The 22,204-nt window shown below is 39.9% G+C and overlaps 1 protein-coding gene across 4 annotated transcripts in view; it reads left to right on the top strand.

The window, feature by feature from the left end:
• PFKFB1 (6-phosphofructo-2-kinase/fructose-2,6-biphosphatase 1) overlaps positions 1-22,204 on the top strand; it is a 100,557-nt gene that overhangs the window by 60,242 nt on the left and 18,111 nt on the right. For all 4 annotated transcript variants that reach the window (XM_070462811.1, XM_020913155.2, XM_020913157.2 and 1 more), the window contains exons 2-7: positions 3,110-3,235; positions 6,610-6,703; positions 7,538-7,604; positions 11,161-11,235; positions 11,666-11,722; positions 15,623-15,744. In XM_070462811.1, the coding sequence (XP_070318912.1) occupies positions 3,110-3,235; positions 6,610-6,703; positions 7,538-7,604; positions 11,161-11,235; positions 11,666-11,722; positions 15,623-15,744 (541 nt within the window). The remainder of the gene's footprint in view (positions 1-3,109; positions 3,236-6,609; positions 6,704-7,537; positions 7,605-11,160; positions 11,236-11,665; positions 11,723-15,622; positions 15,745-22,204) is intronic.

Here is a 22,204-nt window from a genome sequence, read left to right as displayed (position 1 = left end):
ACTAAGTTTGGCGTTTTTGTTCTTTTTCAGGTTGCTTTAGGTGTAGGGTTAGGTTCTTTATTTAATGTTTCTCTTGTTTCTTGAAGTAGGCTTGTATTGCTATAAACTTCCCCCTTAGCACTGCTTTTGCTTCATCCCATAAGTTTTGACTTGTGTTTTCATCATCATTTGCTTTCAAACATTTTTTTATTTCTCCTTTAATTTTTTCAGTGACCTCTCATTTATTCAGAAGTGTATTGTTTGACCTCCTAGTGTTTGTATTTTTAATAGTTTTTTCCTGTAGTTGATGTCTAATCTTATAGCGTTATGATCAAAAAAGATGCTTGAAATGATTTCAACTTTTAAAAATATATTGCAGCTTGATTTATGACCCAAGATGTGATATATCCTGAGGAATTTTCCATGTGTACATTAAGAAAAGTGAAATCTATTGTTTTGGGAAGAAATGCCCTGTAGATATCAATTAGATCTAACTGGTCCAATGTACCATTTAAAGTTTGTGTTTTCTTATTAATTTTCTGTCTGGATGATCTGTCCATTGGTGTGAGTGGGGTTAAAGTCCCCCATTATTATTGTGTTACTGTTGATTTCCCCTTTAATAGTTGCTGACATTTCCCTTGTGTATTGAGATGCTCCTATGTTTAGTGTGTGTGTGTGTGTGTGTATAAATAATTGTCTTATCTTCTTCTTGGATTAATCCCTTGATCATTATATAGTGTCCTTTCTTGTCTCTTATAATGGTCTTTATTTTAAAGTCTATTTTATTTGATATGATTATTGCTACTCCCACTTTCTTTTGATTTCCATTTGCATGGAATATCTTTCTCCAGCCCCTCACTTTCAGTCTGTATGTGTCCCTAGGTCTGAGGTGGGTCTCTTGTAGATAGCATATACAAGAGTCTTGTTTTTGTATCCATTCAGCCAATCTATGTCTTTTGGTTGGAGCATTTAATCCATTTACAAAAGGTAATTATTGATATGTATGATCCTATTACCATTTGCTTTGTTTTTTTGGATTTGCTTTTACAGGTTTTTTTTTTTCTCTTGTGTTTCCTGTCTAGGGAAATTCCTTTAGAATTTGCTGTAAAAGTGATTTAGTGGTGCTGTATTCTCTTAACTTCTGCTTGTCTGGAAAATTTTTTATTTCTCCTTCAATCTGAATGAGATCCTTGCTGGATAGAGTAATCTTGGTTGTAGGTTTTTTTCCTTTCATCACTTTAAGTATATCCTGCCACTCCCTTCTGGCCTGCAGAGTTTCTGTTGAAAGATCAGCTGTTAGCTTTATGAAAATCTTCTTGTATGTTATTTGTTGCTTTTCCCTTGCCACTTTTTTTTTAATTTTAAATTATTTTTATTGGAGTATGGTTCATTTACAATATTGTGTTAGTTTCTGCTGTACAGAAAAATGGAGCAGTTCCATATACACACCTTGCCACTTTTAATATTTGTTCTTCTTAATTTTCATTAGCTTGATTAATATGTGTCTTGGCATGTTTCTCCTTGGGTTTAACCCTTATGGACTCTGGGCTTCCTGGACTTGAGTGGCTATTTCTTTTCCTGTGTTAGGGAAGTTTTTGACTATAATCTCCTCAAATATTTTCTGATAAAATTTCTTTTTCTCTTCTTATTCTGAGACCCCTATAATTCCAATGTTGGTTCACTTAATGTTGTCCCAGAGTTCTCTGAGACTGTTCTTGTTTCTTTTGATCCTTTTTTCTTCACTTATTTCCACCACTCTATCTTCCAGCTCACTCACCCATTCTTCTGCTTCAGTTATTCTGCTATTGTTTCCCTCTAATGTATTATTAATCTGTTATTGTGTTGTTCATTTCTTATTTTCTATTCTTTATTTCTTCTAAGTTCTTGTTAGACATTTCTTGTATGTTTTTGATCCATGCCTCCAGTCTATTTATCCATGCTTTCATTTTATTTCCAAAGTTTTGGATCATCTCTACAATCATTACTCTGAATTATTTTTCACATAGACTGCCTATTTCCTCTTCATTTGCTTTGCCTTGTGAGTTATTACCATATTCCTTCTACTGCTGCATATTTCTCTGTCTTTTCATTTTTGTTAAATTTACTGTGCTTGGAGTCACCTTTCTACAGGCTGGAAGGTCTTAGTTGCTCTTAATTGTCAAGCCTGCCCCCACCCCGGGTGGGTTTGGGCCTGTGCCTTGTGAAGGTTTCCTACTGGGGAGTTTGTGTCTGTGTTCTGGTGAATGGAGCTGGATCTTGACTTTCTGAAAGACAGTGCCATGTCCAGTAAAGTGTTATGGGATGTCAGTGGGCTTGGCATGACTTTGAGTAACCTGTCTGCTAATGGGCAGAGTTGAGTTCCTATTTTTCTGAAGGTTTGGCATGAAGTGTCTGGCACTGGAGCTTGCTGGCCTTTGGGTGTGTCTTGGTCTTAGTGTTGAGATGGAGGCTTTGGGGAGAGCTATCACTGATTAATGTTCCATGGGTTTGGGAGCTCTCTGATGATCCAAAGCCCTGGACTTGGATCTCTCAACTCAAGGGTCTAGGCCCAACCTCTTACTGTAGCAGGAAGATTTCACAGGCCACACATCATAGAAGACAAAACCCCAAGACTAATGGTGAAATCAACACAAACAGCCCAGAGCACTCAAAGAAATTCACACACTTATTCTGAAGAGATTAACTTCCCTTTTTAGAAGTGTAGGTTCTTCTGTCAGTGTTCAGGAGGTATTCTGTAGGAGTTATCCCATATGCAGATGGATTTTTAATGCATTTATTGGGAGGAAGTTGAGCTCTCTGTCTAATTCCTCCACCACCCTGAAACTCCTCAGGAATCTAGCTGTAACTTCTTATATTTATATTTATTCAGTAGTATCTTTAAAAGGTAAGCAAATACCTGGGCCCTGTTTCTCCCTGTAGATGCCTGCATTTACAGATTTGAGGTTAGCATTTTGCATTGCAATCTCAGTTTGCTCATGAATTCAAATGATGAAAATTTCCAATTTTCTAGCTTTTTTTCCTTGTTATATAAATGTTAGAGAGAGACTCTCTTAAATTTTACATCTCTGTGATGATAACTTAGTATCATGTGAATCTGAGGATAAGATTTGAAGCTCTGTTTGTCTTCCAGCATCCATACCACAGTTTACAAATTCCCCCACGATGGTGATCATGGTGGGTTTACCAGCTCGAGGAAAGACCTACATCTCAACAAAGCTCACGCGCTATCTCAACTGGATAGGAACACCAACTAAAGGTATGTCTCTGAAACCCTTTGTTCTACAGCCCTCTATAGAACACTGATGGAGTATAGAGTAAGGTAGCTAATCTCAAAAGAGCAAAACCACTAGTACAGGAATGTCTCAAACCAGTATTAACAGTACTAAGACTATTACTAATATTATTACTGCTACTACTACTACTACTATAACTGCTACTACTATTTCTACTACTGCTACTACCACCTTCACAAATTTTACAATTTCTTCAGTACATATCCAGTGCCAAATCTTATGCTAGGGGCTAAGTATAGGAAAATTAATAAGATTAAATATCTGTTTCAAAGGAGGTCTATTTTGTAAGACCTCAAAATCACTCTATCAATAACATATTATTCTTATTACCATTTTTATTAATATTACATCAATAATACTATTTTATTAGCATTATCATTTCTTTACAACCTTAAGGTTCCCTTCAGAACATATGGATGTATAGAGTCAAGCACATTGAAACCCCAGCCTGGAGGCCCCCACAAGCTCTTCAGTATAGCAGGGCACTTTAGCTCACTTCTCCAGTCCAGAAAGTGTCCTGTCTCCAAGCCTCTCCTTAGGTCTGTGCCTTGCTTCTCCCCCTCTCCAGCAGGAAGTGACCCTGCCTCTTTCCGCCTCCAGAGGGGTCTCCTTCACAGCCTGTCAGCCTCCTCCCACACTCCCTGCTTCCAGCTTTCTTTTCTCCCCCATGTGATCTCTTTTCTGCTTATTATCTCTTATTCAGCAATCACTCTCTTCTATTCTCCTTTTGATTTCTCTCTCCCCATCCTATATCCCCATTCCTATTTGGCTCCTCTGTTCTCCCTAGGACCATGCTTCTCTGGGCTCCCACACCAATGCTTTCTACAGCCCCCTCTATCCAACACTAATTACATAGTGTGTTGTGTGTCTGGGTCTCTCGCCCCAGGAGCTGCTCTGGGGTAAGAGATTAGATCTTATTCATTTCTATTGCTCAAGTAGGACAAAATTAAGACATTTGGAGGCTCTAAACGCTCAAAGTTAGGGTGCCCCTGCATCATATGTAATTCAGAATAAAAACAGTAAATGTAAAAAAGTCTACCGATTTTTTAAATTTATCCCCTAATGACTATGTTAATACTTTTAATGCATATCCACTTGGCTGAAAACTTTTACTGGGGCTGTGTCTTTACTGGTACACTAAGCAAGTGCTTAGCCTGTCTCTCTTATGGAATGGAGCACTGCTCCCCAGTACAGAAAAAAGTTCTTCTCAGGCATTCATTTGCTCAGTCATTAATTATTTGTTGAGCACAGTTGTGTCAAGGCCCTTGTTGGATGTTGGGCAAACAAAAACAAGTAAGATACAACCCTTGCCCTAAAAGAACTCACATCTATCCTTAAGCTCTAAAACTCCCATGTGGGAGGAACTAGTATTATCATCATCCCACTGTTGATGAAACTAACACTCAACAGTTGATGCATCTTGTCTGAAGGCACATGGTCACCATGTGATGGAACACAACACATGTATGTAACATCAACCAAGGTGATGGAACCAAGATATGAACCCACATCTGGTTGATTCCAAAGCCTTACACTCACTGTGCCTGACACTGACACTCACTGTCTGATACTTGGCACTACTGATGGGAAGAGGAGAGAACCCACATTGGCCCTGTACTCCCCTCCATGTTCTTCCTCTCATTTCTCTTGACCATCCCAACACCCTATCTATCTGCCCCCTTCCCTCCCTCTCTCCAGTCTTCTCCTCTCCTTCTCCCATTTCTTCTTTCCCTTCATTTACTTTCTGTTTTTCTCATTCACTGGTGAGTTTCCCACTGGTCCTCCATGTGCCAAAACCCATACTATGCACTGGACATGCAAAAGGAGATGATATTCACACCCTGTCCTTAAAGATTTCTCCATTTAGCTGGAGGGCATAAGAATACATGTCACTGAAGAATCCCAGAGCAGGGTACTGAGGGTCTCACAGAAGAAATCACCACCTGGAAGGCAGTGAAATCTTCCATATGTGGTATATTTGAGCTGGGTGGGTCTTGTGGGGGGAATAGGACATTGGCAGAAGAGAAGGGGAGAAGGAATAGTTCTTGTAGGACTGCAGGCTCTGAGGAGCCTCTGCTGAGTGTAGGGGCACATGTGATGGTGGCAGATGGGTCTCTGCTCCTATGCACCTGCTTCCCATCTGCTCCACTCACACAGAGACCCTCAGTGTCATGTTTCAAACACATAGCTGCCCATATCTATAGCTACCAAGGGTTCCCTTGACTGGCAGGTTTAAATCCAGGCTCCTTAGCCTATCATTCATTCAAGGCTCTCCATGATTGGCCTCTGCCAGGCTCACAGGCCTCACTCACAATTGGATGACTCATGTTCTGCGTTCTGCCAATGCCACACCTTTGCTCAAACTGTTCCTCTACCTGGAATGTCTTTGTTCCCCTCTCCCACACACCATGCCTGCCTATAAAAGGTCTGCCTTCCTATAAAGACTGGTACAAATGCTGCTTTCTCCAAAATAAGCTTTTGAGACTACTCTAAGTTTAGTTAGTCTTTCCTCCCCCCTTACTCTTTTGCATGACTCTGTCAGAGCACTTAATAAACTGAATGAGAGCTCTCTGTTTACTGGTTTACTCTCTGTCCTGCCTTCTGGATGGTGAGCTTCTTGTGGATCCATCATGCAAATCAGATTCATCTCTGAGACCCCAGAACTCATGTCCTGATTTGCAAAGTAGACATGAGAAAATATTTGTTGGATGAATGAATGAAATAGTACATTACATGTTTGCCTGTTATCCCCTTGTTCCCCCTTTCCCTCCTTCCTCTCTGGTTTTTACCACTACAAATGGGAAAGTGTGGCCTAAAAAGTTCAACAAATCTAGGTTCTCTATACTGATGCATAAAATATGATAGCATTGGACTAGGTATCAGAAGGCTAAGTCTAGTTATGTCCCCAGCTTGCTCAATGTTTGACCCTTGGTTTACTCCCTGGATCCCAGTTTCTTTATCTCTCCAATGGAGTGGGGCATTAAAAGCTTTGTAGTTTATGATAAAATGGAATAGTAGAAAGATCACCAGCTTTGGAACCAAACAGACCTGTGTTTGAATCCCAGCTCTCCACTATGAGAGTTACTTCCTTTCTCTGAAATTTCATTTTCTCGTTTTTAAAATGGAAACGGCGATTACTACTTTTTAAGGTTGTTGTGAGGAGTAAGTGAGCTGGACGCCATAATTTGAGGCTTTGTATACATGTTATATAATTAGAAACTATACCTTCTTTTACCTCTGAGATCCCTCCCAGAGAGGATTTTTTTTTTTTTTTTTTTTTTTTTTTTTTTGCCACCGGGATCATCCCAACCACTTCACCAGGGCTTCCTGCTTTCAGTGTTTAATTTAGGCCAATATCGACGAGAGGCAGTGAGCTACAAGAACTACGAATTCTTTCTTCCCGACAACATGGAGGCACTACTTATCAGGAAGTGAGTACCTAACATTTTAAAGACCTTTGCTGCCCCCTGGCTGAGGGAGGCCTCTATTCAGATGAGAGGGGAGAAGAGCAGAGCAATTTGAGTTAGTAAGGAGACCATCTAGACTCTCAAAGCAGAGTTAAGACAACCCTTACACTATATTAATCAAAGTCTATCTCTGGTCATATCCATCCCTTGCTTAAGAACTTTTAACAGTTTCCTACTTCTGACAGGAAAGAGTAGAAATTTAGCCTAGCATTTAAAATAAGAGTCTTAGTAGTTTGGCCCACTCCGATCTCATCCATTCAACCTCAAGGTGTTCGTCCTCTACAAGACTCTGAACACTTTCAGAGCAGTGCCTGAGTCTCATTTATTGATCTACATCCTCATAATGAAACCCAACAAAGAAAGAATAATCACTAAACAGATTTTTGCCAAAAGCGTAAATACATTTCCATCATGTTACCTGTGTTTGCCCTGTTATATATGCCAGGAATGCCTTTTGCTTCACAGACTATGTATTCAGGCTCTTCTTGGGTTCAAGACCCAATTCAGTTTGAGCACTATTAGTTCAAGGTTTGGAGCCCTTAATAGTATGGCTCGGTCATTAGTCTACTTTTCCTGGGTATGTTATGCCCCAAAATGTCTACTCAGAACCATTTTCAACTGTGTGGCTTCTCTGTGCTTGTCATAGTTCTTAGAACATAGAACACCCTTTGTAGATATTCAACAGATGAATAATTTAATGTATGACATATGAGATATAGTGCAAAAGATAATGCAGAATAGAGAGGAACCCATCTTGGACATAGTAGCTGTCTCTGTTTCTTTCTTCATCTTTTTCAGGCAGTGTGCCCTAGCAGCCCTGAAAGATGTTCATAGCTATCTCAGCCATGAGGAAGGTCGTGTTGCAGTAAGGAAATTTGCATTTTCTTTTGGGTTTCTGTTGGGATGGAGAAGAGCTAATATATTCTGAGTGTTTATTATGCTCTATACATTATTCTAAGCACTTTGCATGTATTAATTTAATTCCACCCTCCCCCACAAGATAACTATTTTTTTACTATACTCCATTTTATACCCCCGAAAAATGTAGTGCAGAAAGACCAAATAGTTAAATATTTTCCCAAAGGGTAGGCCAGAACTGGAATACAGCTTGTATAGCTCCAGAATCTAGACTCCTAACCAATATAGTCTACCACTCTACTCCCAAGAATTCAGCAGGACTACACTAGAATTTGACTGCAATACAAACATTTTTGAGTCCTAGAGATTTACCTAAACACCTAGTCAATTTAATCTCATAAACCTCTGATATAGAATTTGGAAATTCTAAAAAGGCTTCAAAGAACTCCAAAATGATAGGGAGGGAAGAAGCTTCACCTAGGAGCTGAGAAAATCAGTTTCAACTCTGCTTTGTCAGTAAGTCTCAGTGGCCTTGGGTAAAAGAAACCCTTCTTCTAAGTCTCAGCTATTTAACCTGTAAAATGGCCCTAATAGAATTCCACAATTTTCCTCTGGCCTTATTATGCTTACAGAGTCCGCTACATTTCTGGGCAGACAACAAAGGCTCAATGAATGCTTGAGAAATTGATATAAGTCATTTCAAATCCTTCAAAACTCTGGTCAAGTTTTATCTTCTCCTTGACGCTGTTTGCTTAGCATAGGGATGGTCAAAGAGTAGGCATAGATTTAAAGCAGAACTAGATTTAAAGCAAACCAATCTCATCGTGTGCCTCTAGGTTTTTTTTTTTTTTCCATTTATTTTTATTACTTGGAGGCTAATTACTTTACAACATTGCAGTGGTTTTTGTCATACATTGAAATGAATTAGCCATGGATTTACATGTATTCCCCATCCCGGTCCCCCTCCCACCTCCCTCTCCACCCGATCCCTCTGGGTCTTCCCAGTGCACCAGGCCCGAGCACTTGTCTCATGCATCCAACCTGGGCTGGTGATCTGTTTCACCCTAGATATACATGTTTCGATGCTGTTCTCTTGAAACATCCCACGCTCGCCTTCTACCACAGAGTCCACAAGTCTGTTCTATACATCTGAGTCTCTTTTTCTGTTTTGCATATAGGGTTATCGTTACCATCTTTCTAAATTCCATATATATGTGTTAGTATACTGTAATGGTCTTTATCTTTCTGGCTTACTTCACTCTGTATAATGGGCTCCAGTTTCATCCATCTCATTAGAACTGATTCAAATGAATTCTTTTTAATGGCTGAGTAATATTCCATGGTGTATATGTACCACAGCTTCCTCATCCATTCGTCTGCTGATGGGCATCTAGGTTGCTTCCATGTCCTGGCTATTATAAACAGTGCTGCGATGAACATTGGGGTGCACGTGTCTCTTTCAGATCTGGTCTCCTCAGTGTGTATGCCTAGAAGTGGTATTGCTGGGTCATATGGCAGTTCTATTTCCAGCTTTTTAAGAAATCTCCACACTGTTTTCCATAGTGGCTGTACTAATTTGCATTCCCACCAACAGTGTAAGAGGATTCCCTTTTCTCCACACCCTCTCCAGCATTTATTGCTTGTAGACTTTTGGATAGCAGCCATCCTGACTGGTGTATAATGGTACCTCATAGTGGTTTTGATTTGCATTTCTCTGATAATGAGTGATGTTGAGCATCTTTTCATGTCTTTTTGTGCCATCTGTATGTCTTCCTTGGAGAAATGTCTGTTTAGTTCTTTGGCCCATTTTTTGATTGGGTCATTTATTTTTCTGGAGTTGAGCTTGAGGAGTTGCTTGTATATTTTTGAGATTAATCCTTTGTCTGTTGCTTCATTTGCTATTATTTTCTCCCAATCTGAGGGTTGTCTTTTCACCTTAATTATTGTTTCCTTTGTTGTGCAAAAGCTTTTAAGTTTCATTAGGTCCCATTTGTTTATTTTTGCTTTTGTTTCTAAAATTCTGGGATGTGGGTCATAGAGGATCCTGCTGTGATTTATGTCGGAGAGTGTTTTGCCTATGTTCTCCTCTAGGAGTTTGATAGTTTCTGGTCTTACATTTAGATCTTTAACCCATTTTGAGTTTATTTTTGTGTATGGTGTTAGAAAGTGTTCTAGTTTCATTCTTTTACAGGTGGTTGACCAGTTTTCCCAGCACCACTTGTTAAAGAGGTTGTCTTTTTTCCATTGTATATCTTTGCCTCCTTTGTCGAAGATAAGGTGACCATAGGTTCATGGGTTTATCTCTGGGCTTTCTATTCTGTTCCATTGATCTATATTTCTGTCTTTGTGCCAGTACCATACTGTCTTGATGACTGTGGCTTTGTAGTAGAGTCTGAAGTCAGGCAGGTTGATTCCTCCAGTTCCATTCTTCTTTCTCAAGGTTACTTTGGCTATTCGAGGTTTTTTGTATTTCCATACAAATTGTGAAATTATTTGTTCTAGTTCTGTGAAAAATACCGTTGGTAGTTTGATAGGGATTGCATTGAATCTATAGATTGCTTTGGGTAGTATAGCCATTTTGACGATATTGATTCTTCCAATCCATGAACACGGTATATTTCTCCATCTGTTTGTGTCCTCTTTGATTTATTTCATCAGTGTATTATAGTTTTCTATGTATAGGTCTTTTGTTTCTTTAGGTAGATATACTCCTAAGTATTTTATTCTTTTTGTTGCAATGGTGAATGGTATTGTTTCCTTAATTTCTCTTTCTGTTTTCTCATTGTTAGTGTATAGGAATGCAAGAGATTTCTGTGTGTTAATTTTATATCCTGCAACTTTACTGTATTCGTTGATTAGCTCTAGTAATTTTCTGGTAGAGTCTTTAGGGTTTTCTATGTAGAGGATCATGTCATCTGCAAACAGAGAGAGTTTCACTTCTTCTTTTCCTATCTGGATTCCTTTTACTTCTTTTTCTGCTCTGATTGCTGTGGCCAACACTTCCAAAACTATGTTGAATAGTAGTGGTGAGAGTAGGCACCCTGTGTCTTGTTCCTGATTTCAGGGGAAATGCTTTCAATTTTTCACCATTGAGGGTGATGCTTGCTGTGGGTTTGTCATATATAGCTTTTATTATGTTGAGGTATGTTCCTTCTATTCCTGCTTTCTGGAGAGTTTTAATCATAAATGGATGTTGAATTTTGTCAAAGGCTTTTTCTGCATCTATTGAGATAATCATATGGTTTTTATCTTTCAATTTGTTAATGTGGTGTATTACATTGATTGACTTGTGGATATTAAAGAATCCTTGCATTCCTGGGATAAAGCCCACTTGGTCATGATGAATGATTTTTTTAATATGTTGTTGGATTCTGTTTGCTAGAATTTTGTTAAGGATTTTTGCATCTAGGTTCATCAGTGATATTGGCCTGTAGTTTTCTTTTTTTGTGGCATCTTTGTCTGGTTTTGGAAGTAGGGTGATGGTGGCCTCATAGAATGAGTTTGGAAGTTTACCTTCTTCTGCAATTTTCTGTTTACCTTCTTCTGCAATTTTCTGCCTCTAGGTTTTTGATGCCACCAACACTACCAGAGAACGACGGTCACTGATTCTGCAGTTTGCTAAAGAACATGGTTACAAGGTAGAGTAACTCTTAAACTCTTATCTAGATCCTACTAATCTATGAGCAAACCCCAAAGAAAGCCAAACCAGGGGACAGAGATGCCAAATCAGTTACCATAGGCTCAGCATTGTAATTGAGTTATAGGGCTTTCCAGATCAGAGTTAGAAACATAAAAACAGAACATAACAGGAAAGAAGGGATGCCACATAAGGCATTACTAAGAAGCTGACACAGTTGGGTGGGTATGAGGAAGGAGGAGATGGAATCACTACAATTTAGGGCCAATCTGCCTCATAAAACTCAGAATCCTAAAAGTACCACTATATGAAATTACATTGTCAGAAATGCCTCTAAAGATGGCTCAGAGTCATTGAGAAGAGGTCAAGTTATGTTTAGTTCATACCAAACATAATTCCTTGCTGAAATCTCTCTTTTGTTTCTCGTATAGGTCTTTTTCATTGAGTCCATTTGTAATGACCCTGACGTCATTGCAGAAAACATCAGGGTAAGGAGCACCAGTCACCTTTTCTTTCTTTCTTTCTTTCTTTTTTTTTTTTTTTTTTTTTTAGTTGAAGCTTATTTTTTTTTTCATTTATTTTTATTAGTTGGAGGCTAATTACTTTACAATATTGTAGTGGTTTTTGCCATACATTGACATGAATCAGCCATGGATTTACATGTATTCCCCATCCCAATCCCCCCTCCCGCCTCCCTCCCCATCCCATCCCTCTGGGTCTTCCCAGTGCACCAGCCCTGAGCACTTGTCTCATGCATCCAACCTGGGCTGGTGATCTGTTTCACCCTTGATAGTATACTTGTTTCAATGCTATTCTCTCAGAACATCCCACCCTCACCTTCTCCCACAGAGTCCCAAAGTCTGTTCTGTACATCTGTGTCTCTTTTTCTGTTTTGCGTATAGGGTTATCATTACCATCTTTTTAAATTCCATATATATGTGTTAGTATACTGTATTGGTTTTTATCTTTCTGGCTTTGTCTCAGATTTGGATCATGCCTAGAAATATCTCTGTAGTTAAAGGAGGTGTTTTTCCATGAGCTTCTCCTCCCACTTCCTATAGGAAGTATTCCTTCACCATCCTGACATACAATGATTCTGTGAAATTCTTCTTAGTACTGGAGAGAGGAAACTAAGGTTCCAAGGGGAGAAGTAAGTTTTCAAGAGTTCATACAGCCAGGAAGAGACAAAACTGGGACTGAACCTCAGGTCTGTCTATCTGTCTTGAAAGCTCTTTTTTTCTGCCCCACAATTTGTATCAAATTTATCACTGCTCTTAGATTCCAGGCATGTGGTCTAGATTTAGAACACTCACCACATTTTATTGTTTCCTATTTCATTAAATTACTGTATCTTGGGGACAGAGGAGACCTTAAAGATCACCTCCTTCAGTGTTTCATCAGAAACTTGAAATCTTAGCTAAATGTTTGTCTAGATTTTCTTTTTGTACCTCCAATGATGAGGCTTACTGCCTTCATTAAATGCAGTCCAATCAAGCTGAAATCTGACTCCCTATAATCTCCACTCATTGGTCCTATTTTTGCCTCTTGAGGCATAGAATATGTCCAAATCCTCTCTTTCATTTTCATCCACCCACCTGTCCATACATTTGTTGATTGAACATAAATTGAATCCAAACACCTGGACTGAACCATTCTGGGTATTAGAGACAGAAATAGATAAAGGAGAGTCCAGCCTTGAACTCACAGTCTAATGAGGGAGACTGACAATGTAATAGATATAACTCTGTGAGATCAGTGCTGAGATAAATGAACAAAGGAGGCTGTGGAAGGCTGTTGAGGAACTAACCTTGCATAGGAAAGCTTCTTAATGAAGATAACAGTTGACCTGCATATTGAAGAATGAATAGGTATTTAGGAGGTAAAGAATGGAAAATAAGGGAATGGCATATACTAAGTACGATGTCTTGGGGGAACTAGAAATAGCTTAGATTGGCTAAAGTAAAGTGTGTGGAGGACTAGAAGAGCAATGGGAGATGAGGATGAAGAAATCATTCAGGGCACAATCATAACAAGCCATGTGTCACCTGCTAAAATATTTCATGCATGCATGCTAAATTACTTTAGTCATGTTCAATTTTTTTGCAACCCTATGGACTGTAGCTCACCAGGCTCTTCTGTCCATGGGGATTCTCCAGGCAAGAATACTGGGGTGGGTTGCCATGTCCTCCTCCAGGGGATCTTCCTGATCCAGGGATCGAACCTGTGTCTCTTATGTCTCCTGCATTGGCAGGTGGGTTTTTACAACTAGTGCCTCCTGACAAGCCCAAAATATCTCATACTTTGTCCTAAAAAAGATAAGGAAATAGTGAAGGGTTTCAAGTAGAGGAATTCCATATTCAAGTGTGCACATTGGAACTGTTCTTCTTGCTACTAGTAAGGGAAAGTAAACTCTAAACAGAGCAACTTGTCACAAGCTAGAGTGAGCATCCAGGAAGGAGAGAATGGAGGCCATTTGGGGAGCTATTTAGAAAATATAGTGAAGGTATATCTTCACTATATATACCTTCTATATAGTGAGGTACCTTCTAAGAGGTACCTTCTAAGAGGTGGGGGATGATAGAAAGAGACACAACTAGGAGGCCTCTCAGATTCATTTAAGACTCAGAAGTGAAAGGCAAATGAGAAAAGGAAAGATATACCCATTTGTATGCAGAGTTCCAAAGAATAACAAGGAGAGATTTTTTTAAAAGCCTTCCTCAGTAATCAATGCAAAGAAATAAAGGAAAATAATAGAATGGGAAAGACTGGAGATCTCTTCAAGAAAATTAGAGATACCAAGGGAACATTTCATGCAAAGATGGGCTCAATAAAGGACAGAAATTGTATGGACCTAACAGAAGCAGAAGATATTAAAAAGAGGTGGCAAGAATACACAGAAAAACTATACAAAAAAGATCTTCACGACCCAGAAAATCACGATGGTGTGATCACTCACCTAGAGTCAGATATCCTGGAGTCTGAAGTCAAGTGGACCTTAGGAAGCATCACTATGAACAAAGCTAGTGGAGGTGATGGAATTCCAGTTGAGCTATTTCAATTCCTAAAAGATGATGCTATGAAAGTGCTGCACTCAATATGCCAGCAAATTTGGAAAACTCAGCGGTGACCACAGGAGTGGAAAAGGTCAGTTTTAATTCCAATTTCAAAGAAAGGCAATGCCAAAGAATGCTCAAACTACAGCACAATTGCACTCATCTCACATGCTAGTAAAGTAATGCTCAAAATTCTCCAAGCCAGGCTTCAACAGTACGTGAATCATGAACTTCCAGATGTACAGACTGATTTAGAAAGGGCAGAAGAACCAGAGATCAAATTGCAGATTGTGATTGCAGCCATAACAATAAAAGACACTTTCTCCTTGGAAGAAAAGCTATGACCAACCTAGGACAGCATGTTAAAAAGCAGAGACATTACTTTGCCAACAAAGGTCCATCTAGTCAAAGCTATGGTTTTTCCAGTAGTCATGTGTGGATGTGAGAGTTGGACTATAAAGAAAGCTGAGCACCGAAGAATTGATGCTTTTGAACTGTGGTGTTGAAGAAGACTCTTGAGAGTCCCTTGGACAGCAAGGAGATCCAACCAGTCCATCCTAGAGGAAATCAGTCCTGAATATTCATTGGAAGGACTGATGCTGAAGCTGAAACTCCAATACTTATGCGAAGAACTGACTCATTTGAAAAGACCCTGATGCTGGGAAAGATTGAAGGCAGGAGGAGAAGGGAATGACAGAGGATGAGATGGTTGGATGGCATCACTGACTCAATGAACATGAGTTTGAGTAAACTCCGGAGTTGGTGATGGACAGGGAGGCCTGGTGTGCTGCAGTCCATGGGGTCGCAAAGAGTCAAACACGACTGAGTGACTGAACCGAACTGAACTGACTTGAGTAGATGATAGTGCCATTCACTGAGATGGAGAATATGGGTAGAGAAGTTAGATCCTAAGGGATTAGAAGATGCCAGCTCTTCAGAAATCTAAAGCCAACATATGCTAAGTTACCCCAGTAAACACTTGATACATGTAAGCCATTATGACCCCTGGTCAAGATCTCCTGTTCCTCTTCTTCAACCACTTGTCACACCACAATTTCCAGTCCATTTATAAATGATTATCTTAAACTGTGTATTCTAGAACTGAATATAATGTAACAGACCTTGTTTGGGCACACAGAGATAAGGAATGAGGGGTTATACCATTCAGATTCTCTTCAACTGTCTGATTTTGTAAACTTGAGCAAGGCCCTCTCTCTAAGTCTCAATCTCCTCATCTTTATGATGAGGGATATTGTACTCAGTGACCTCTAAGAGCTCTTCCCAAGGGCACCATCAGAATCTCTGTCTCCCATGGTTCTTTCTCCTTTCTTCCAGCAAGTGAAACTTGGCAGTCCTGATTATATAGACTGTGATCGTGAAAAGGTTCTGGAAGATTTTCTAAAGAGAATAGAGTGCTATGAGGTCAACTACCAACCTTTGGATGATGAACTGGATAGGTAAGAACCCAGCACCACAAATTATAGGTCTGGATTCTTAGCCTGGTTTTGATGTCTTATAAGACCTGAAGAAATGCCTTCCCTCTCTGGGTCTCAAGTTTATTTGCAACATCAGGGAGCTACACTTGATCTGTCTTCAAGGGCCCTCCCAGCTCTAATTATCCACGACATGGTGATTCTTTGATGTGTAAGGTGTTCACAAGAGGATTGAAGTAATGTTTTACTGAACAATATGGACATATTAGGACCCTGGTCTCTGGGAGAAAATGCCTCTCCCCTATGGTCGTTACTAGTATGTTCTCAAAAGTATTCTTCACATATGAATGACACTTCAGTTTCCAAACATGTTCACCTTTTTTTTGTTTCATTGAATGCCCTTGGCACTCCAGTTAAGGAGGCTGAAATAGGTCTTATGATCACAAATTTTTAAGAAGAGGAAATTGCATATTAAGGAGCTTGAGCTTGCTCAATCTTCTGCCACATAAAGCTAGGATTTTAATCACACATTCTGTCTCTTAATCATGTCTTTTTTCACAATGCACATATACCTTATTTCAGTCAATATGTATTTGACTTCTTTGGGCTGTGGTGTATATAGGGGGTGTAAATAAGGGCAAGAAAAGTAGATTCTACCCTCAGGTAGCTTCCATAGTGCTTTGATATATGAGAAGATGCATGAAAAATATGAAACTTTCATTCATAACACCAACTAAAGATTGGAGAGGTGTTAGCTGGAAGTACATGGAAAATGTTAGCTTTAGACATAAGGTGTTCCCAGAAGCTCACTTTCTTTCCAAATAGATTGTGATGAGAAGAGACCCTGGTCACTCAGACCCTTTGGGCCTCAAGTAAGAAGTATAAGGAGGCTGCTAATAGTCATCACCACTCTAAGAAGTTTAAAGAGCATCCTTCCAGCTTTGTCCAACCAAAATCCCCAAGGTGAACATTGTAACTGCTTCACTTCTTAGACATAGAGAAGGGCAAGGGCTTACCTGAGGCCACACAATGAGTCAGTAGCAGAATATATACTCAAATTCCTATCTTCAAACTTCCATCATGGTTATCCCCTCCCACATACCTATATCATAAAAAGTGTCATATGATACTCAGTGCAAGGGGCATGACCTTATGTATGATTGTGAATATTGTTCACTGTGCCAGGTCAAGGGTAAAATTGCTTTTCTCATCAAGGCATCTGTGCTGGAGTGAGGGAAACTTTTTCAAATTTCCACAAAGTCACTATATGAGAAGTTCAAAGGAGGAGCGCTAAAGTGAAAGAACAGCATTGAGAAAGCTCTAGCCTTTGGCCTAGACTTCTGCAGGTGCTCAGTGTTTCATGAATCAGTTCAGGTCTGAAGATAACTGATTCTGAAAGTTGACTTTATCTAATCATTTTTCCATCAACAGACATTTACAATCCATGCATCAAGGCCCAAACCTAGCTGTGCCCTAAGAATACAAAGAGGGATAGGCTATCTGCTCTGATAGAATGACCACTTGATTGAAGAAGACAATGAATATGCAGCTGGCCAGAATTGGGGGATGGTAAAGCAAGTGGGGTGGGGGAGCACAGAAGAGGGGATCCAGTCCAACTTTGAGGAAAAGATCTGGAAGAGCATGTTTGCCAAATATTTAGGGCACCAGCAAGGTAGAGACTACCAAAAATAAGAAATAAAAAAAGGCAGTCTTGAAAGCTTTTGATAGCTTATATTGGGTTGGCAGAAAGTTTGTTTGGGTTTTTCTGAACGAACTTTCTGGCCAACACAATATTTCAAAAACAGTACCAAGGTAGTGAAAACAGAAAAGATCTAACCAGAAATCAGTAGAACCTCCTCATATTATAAGATAGCTTATAATTTTTAGTATAAAGATGTCTCTCCCATCAGGAAGCTTCCATAAGCCTCTTATCCTTATCCATCAGAGGGCAGACAGAATGAAAACCACAATCACAGAAAACTAATCAAACTGATCACATGGACCACAGCCTTGTCTAACTCAATGAAACTATGAGCCATGCCATGTAGGGCCACCCAAGATGGACAGGTCATGGCAAAGAATTCAGACAAAACGTGGTCCACAGGAGAAGGAAATGACAAAACACTTTAGTATTCTTGCCTTGAGAACCCCATGAACAGTATGAAAAGGCAAAAAGATATGACACTGAAAGATGAACTCCCCAGGTTGGTAGGTGCCCAATATGCTACTGGAGAAGAGTGGAGAAATAACTCCAGAAAGAATGAAGAGATGGAGCCAAAGCAAAAACAATGCCCAGTTGTGGATGTGACTGGTGATGGAAGTAAAGTCTGATGCTATAAAGAACAATACTGCACAGGAATCTGGAATAGTAGGTCATGAATCAAGGTAAATTCGAAGTGGTGAAATAGGAGACAGCAAGAGTGAACATCGACATTTTAGGAATCAGTGAATAGGAATAGATTGGAATGGGCCAGTTTAATTCAGATGGTCATTATTTCTACTACTAGGGGCAAGAATCCCTTAGAAGAAATGGAGTAGCCCTCATAGTCAACAAAAGAGTCCAAAATGCAGTACTTGGGTGCAATCTCAAAAACAACAGAATGATCTCTGTTCATTTTCAAGGCAAACCATTCAACATCACAGTAATCCAAGTCTATGCCCCAACCACTAATGCTGAAGAAGCTGAAGTTGAATGGTTCTATGAAGACCTACAAGACTTTCTAGAATTAACACCAAAAAGAGATGTCCTTTTCATCATAGGGGACTGGAATGCAAAAGTAGGAAGTCAAGAGATACCTGGAGTAACAGGCAAGTTTGGCCTTGGAATACAAAATGAAGCAGGGCAAAGGCTAACAGAATTTTGCCAAGAGAACACACTGGTCATAGCAAACACCCTCTTCCAACAACACAAGAGACAACTCTACACATGGACATCACCAGATGGTCAATACCAAAATCAGATTGATTATATTCTTTGCATCCAAAGATGGAGAAGCTCTACACAGTCAGCAAAAACAAGACCAGGAGCTGACTGTGGCTCAGATCATGAACTCCTTATTGCCAAATTCAGACTTAAATTGAAAAAAGTAGGGAAAACCACTAGACCATTCAGGTATGACCTAAATCAAATCCCTTACAATTATACAGTGGAAGTGACAAACAGATTCAAGGGATTAGATCTGATAGAGTGCCTGAAGAACTATGGATGGAGGTTCATGACACTGTACAGGAGGCAGTGATCAAGACCATCCCCAAGAAAAAGAAATGCAAAAAGAAAAAATGGTTGTCTGAGGAGCACCTTACAAATAGCTGAGAAAAGAAGAGAAGCTAAAGACAAAGAGAAAAGGAAAGATATACCCATCTGAATGCAGAGTTCCAAAGAATAGCAAGGAGAGATAAGAAAGCCTTCCTCAGTGATCAATGCAAAGAAATAGAGGAAAAAATAGAATGGGAAAGACTAGAGATCTTTTCAAGAAAATTAGAGATACCAAGATGAGCACAATAAAGGACAGAAATGGTATGGACCTAACAGAAGCAGAAGATATTAAGAAGAGGTGGCAAGACTACAAAGAAGAACCATACAAAAAAGATCCTAATGACCCAGATAACAATGATGGTGTGATCACTCACCTAGAGCCAGACATCCTTGAGTCTGAAGCCAAGTGGACCTTAGGAAGCATCACTATGAACAAAGCTAGTGAAGGTGGTGGAATTCCAGCTGAGCAATTTCAATTCCTAAAAGATGGTGTTGTTAAAGTGCTGCACTCAAAATGCCAGCAAATTTGCAAAAAGTCAGCAGTGACCACAGAACTGGAAAAGGTCAGTTTTCATTCCAATTTCAAAGAAAGACAATGCCAAAGAATGTTCAAACTACCACACAATTGCACTCATCTCACACACTAGCAAAGTAATGCTCAAAATTTCTCCAAGCCAGGCTTCAACAGTACGTGAACCATGAACTTCCAGATGTTCAAGCTGGATTTAGAAAAGGCAGAGGAACCAGAGATCAAATTGCCAACATTCCTGGATCATAGAAAAATCAAGAGAATTCCAGAAAAGCATCTACTTCTGCTTTATTGACTACATCAAAGCCTTTGACTGTGTGGATTACAACAAACTGTGGAAAATTCTTAAAAAGATGGGAATACCAGAACCACCTTACCTGCCTCCTGAGAAATCTGTATGCAGGTCAAGAAGCAACAGTTAGAACCAGACATGGAACAATGGACTGGTTCCAAATCAGGAAAGGAGTATGTCAAGGCTGTATATTGTCACCCTGCTTATTTAACTTATATGCAGAGTACATTATGCAAAATGCCAGGCTGGATGAAGCACAAGCTGGAATCAAGATTGCTGGGAGAAATATCAATAACCTCAGATATGCAGATGACACCACCCTTATGGCAGAAAGCAAAGAAGAACTATAAGAACCTCTTGATGAAAGTGAAAGAGGAGAGTGAAAAAGTTGGCTTAAAGCTCAGTATTCAGAGAACTAAGATCATGACATCCAGTCCATCACTTCATGGCAAATAGATGGGGAAACAATGGAAACAGTGACAGACTTTATTTTCTTGGGCTTCAAAATCACTGCAGATGGTGACTGTAGCCATGAAATTAAAAGACACTTGCTCCTTGGAAGAAAAGCTATGACCAACCTAGACAGCATATTAAAAAGCAGAGACATTACTTTGCCGACAAAGATCCATCTAGTCAAGGCTGTGGTTTTTCCAGTAGTCATGTATGGATGTGAGAGTTGGACTATAAAGAAAACTGAGTGCCAAAGAATTGATGCTTTTGAACTGTGGTGCTGAAGAAGACTCTTGAGAGTCCCTTGGACTGCAAGGAGATCCAAACCAGTCAATCCTGAAGGAAATCAGTCTTGAATGTTCATCGATGCTGAATCTGAAGCTCCAATACTTTGGTCACTTGATGTGAAGAACACAGTCATTGGAAAAGACCCTGAAGCTGGGAAAGATTGAAGGCAGGAGGAGAAGGGGATAACGGAGGATGAGATGGTTGGATGGCATCACCGACTCGATGGACATGAGTTTGGGTAAATCCGGGAGTTGGTGATGGACAGAGAGGCCTGGCGTGCTGCAGTCCATGTTGTTGCAAAGAGTCTGACAACACTTAGCAACTGAGCTGAACTGATAATTTTTATTTTAAATTATAAATGATGGGGGTATGCCGAGAAGAAATAGAAAACGCAGTACTTTTAATGTGAAGTACCTCTAAATGATTCACATGATCCTGGGCTTAAAAAAACTTTGTAGAAAGAGTGAATATACTGACTCTTGGAGGATAGATGCATAGGAGCTCAGCTTTGGAAACCAGGGAAAGAACATCTTTTCAAGGACAGAGAACAGTACCTTGTAAAGGCCTAGTTAAGTCTGAATAAAAAGTAGACGAGTACAGAGAATATTTCAGCAAAAGCGTTAAGGCTGAAATGAAATAAAGTTATGAGCATGGACATGGAACACTGAGGTTAGGTCAAGCACAGCCAAGGTATGAAGGCACCTAGAATGTCAGAATAAGCTAAGGAATTTGGAATTTATCCTAGTGCCACTCAGAACCTAGTGTCAAGAACAAGACAACAAGGTGACATCAGACATTTACCACCTAGGCTCTAAGAGTCATAGGTTGGAGATTTTGACATCAGGCAAATCACTTCCTCTCTCTGTGTTTCAGTTTCCTCACCTATAAAACAGAGATTATAGTCTCCACTTCCTAGGATGGCTATGAGGATTTATGCAGTTTGAAACCTCCCACCCCTGCCAGATGCGCGCGCACACACACACACACACACACACACACACAATGCTCAGCAAATGCAAAAGGCCTGTGAGATGTTGGAGGCAGTCAGGGACAGTCAGTCAGGCACAGTTGGCAGCTGCTTTTTTTTGTTTGTTTGTTTGTTTGTTTTATGCAATAGATGTTTATATCAGAATATTAGGTGAATTCTATTTTAAAATGTATTGGAAGACCTGGATAATTTAAAGGGCCCACCCTTGCCAGAGTTCTTTAGTGACATGAAAAGATCTCCAAGTATTTCAGATATTTTTAAAACATATTTGTAAGCATGACAGCAGATGCTCTGACCCTCAGACCTGACAGAACAGTGACCATGCCCTGTGCTTGACTGCCTGTCCCTGACTGCTCCCAGCATCTCACAAGCCACTTGCATTTGCTCCCTGTTTGACTGTTGAAGGATTACTGTCTCTCTCTCAGTATGTCAGCAATGTGAACCACAGAAGAGAGAATACTAGATGCATGGAGTGTAATGAGTGAAAGGAAAAAAACAGTCTGGCTCAAGCTGAGACTGAGGAAAGGAGACAAAGGGAGATGGTAGCAGGCAGTGAGCTCCTCAGGGTGGCCAGGAACCAAGTTTCTAGAACAGGTAGGCAGAACAAGGCAAGGCTAGAGGAAAGGTAAGTGAGAGCAGCATTGTGGAGTAGGCTTGAAGGCAGGGTGTGTGGTTGGGGCT

Source organism: Odocoileus virginianus, unplaced genomic scaffold (genome assembly GCF_023699985.2).
Source record: "Odocoileus virginianus isolate 20LAN1187 ecotype Illinois unplaced genomic scaffold, Ovbor_1.2 Unplaced_Scaffold_14, whole genome shotgun sequence".
Taxonomy (NCBI): domain Eukaryota; kingdom Metazoa; phylum Chordata; class Mammalia; order Artiodactyla; family Cervidae; genus Odocoileus; species Odocoileus virginianus.
This window is presented reverse-complemented; position numbering and strand designations above follow the sequence as displayed.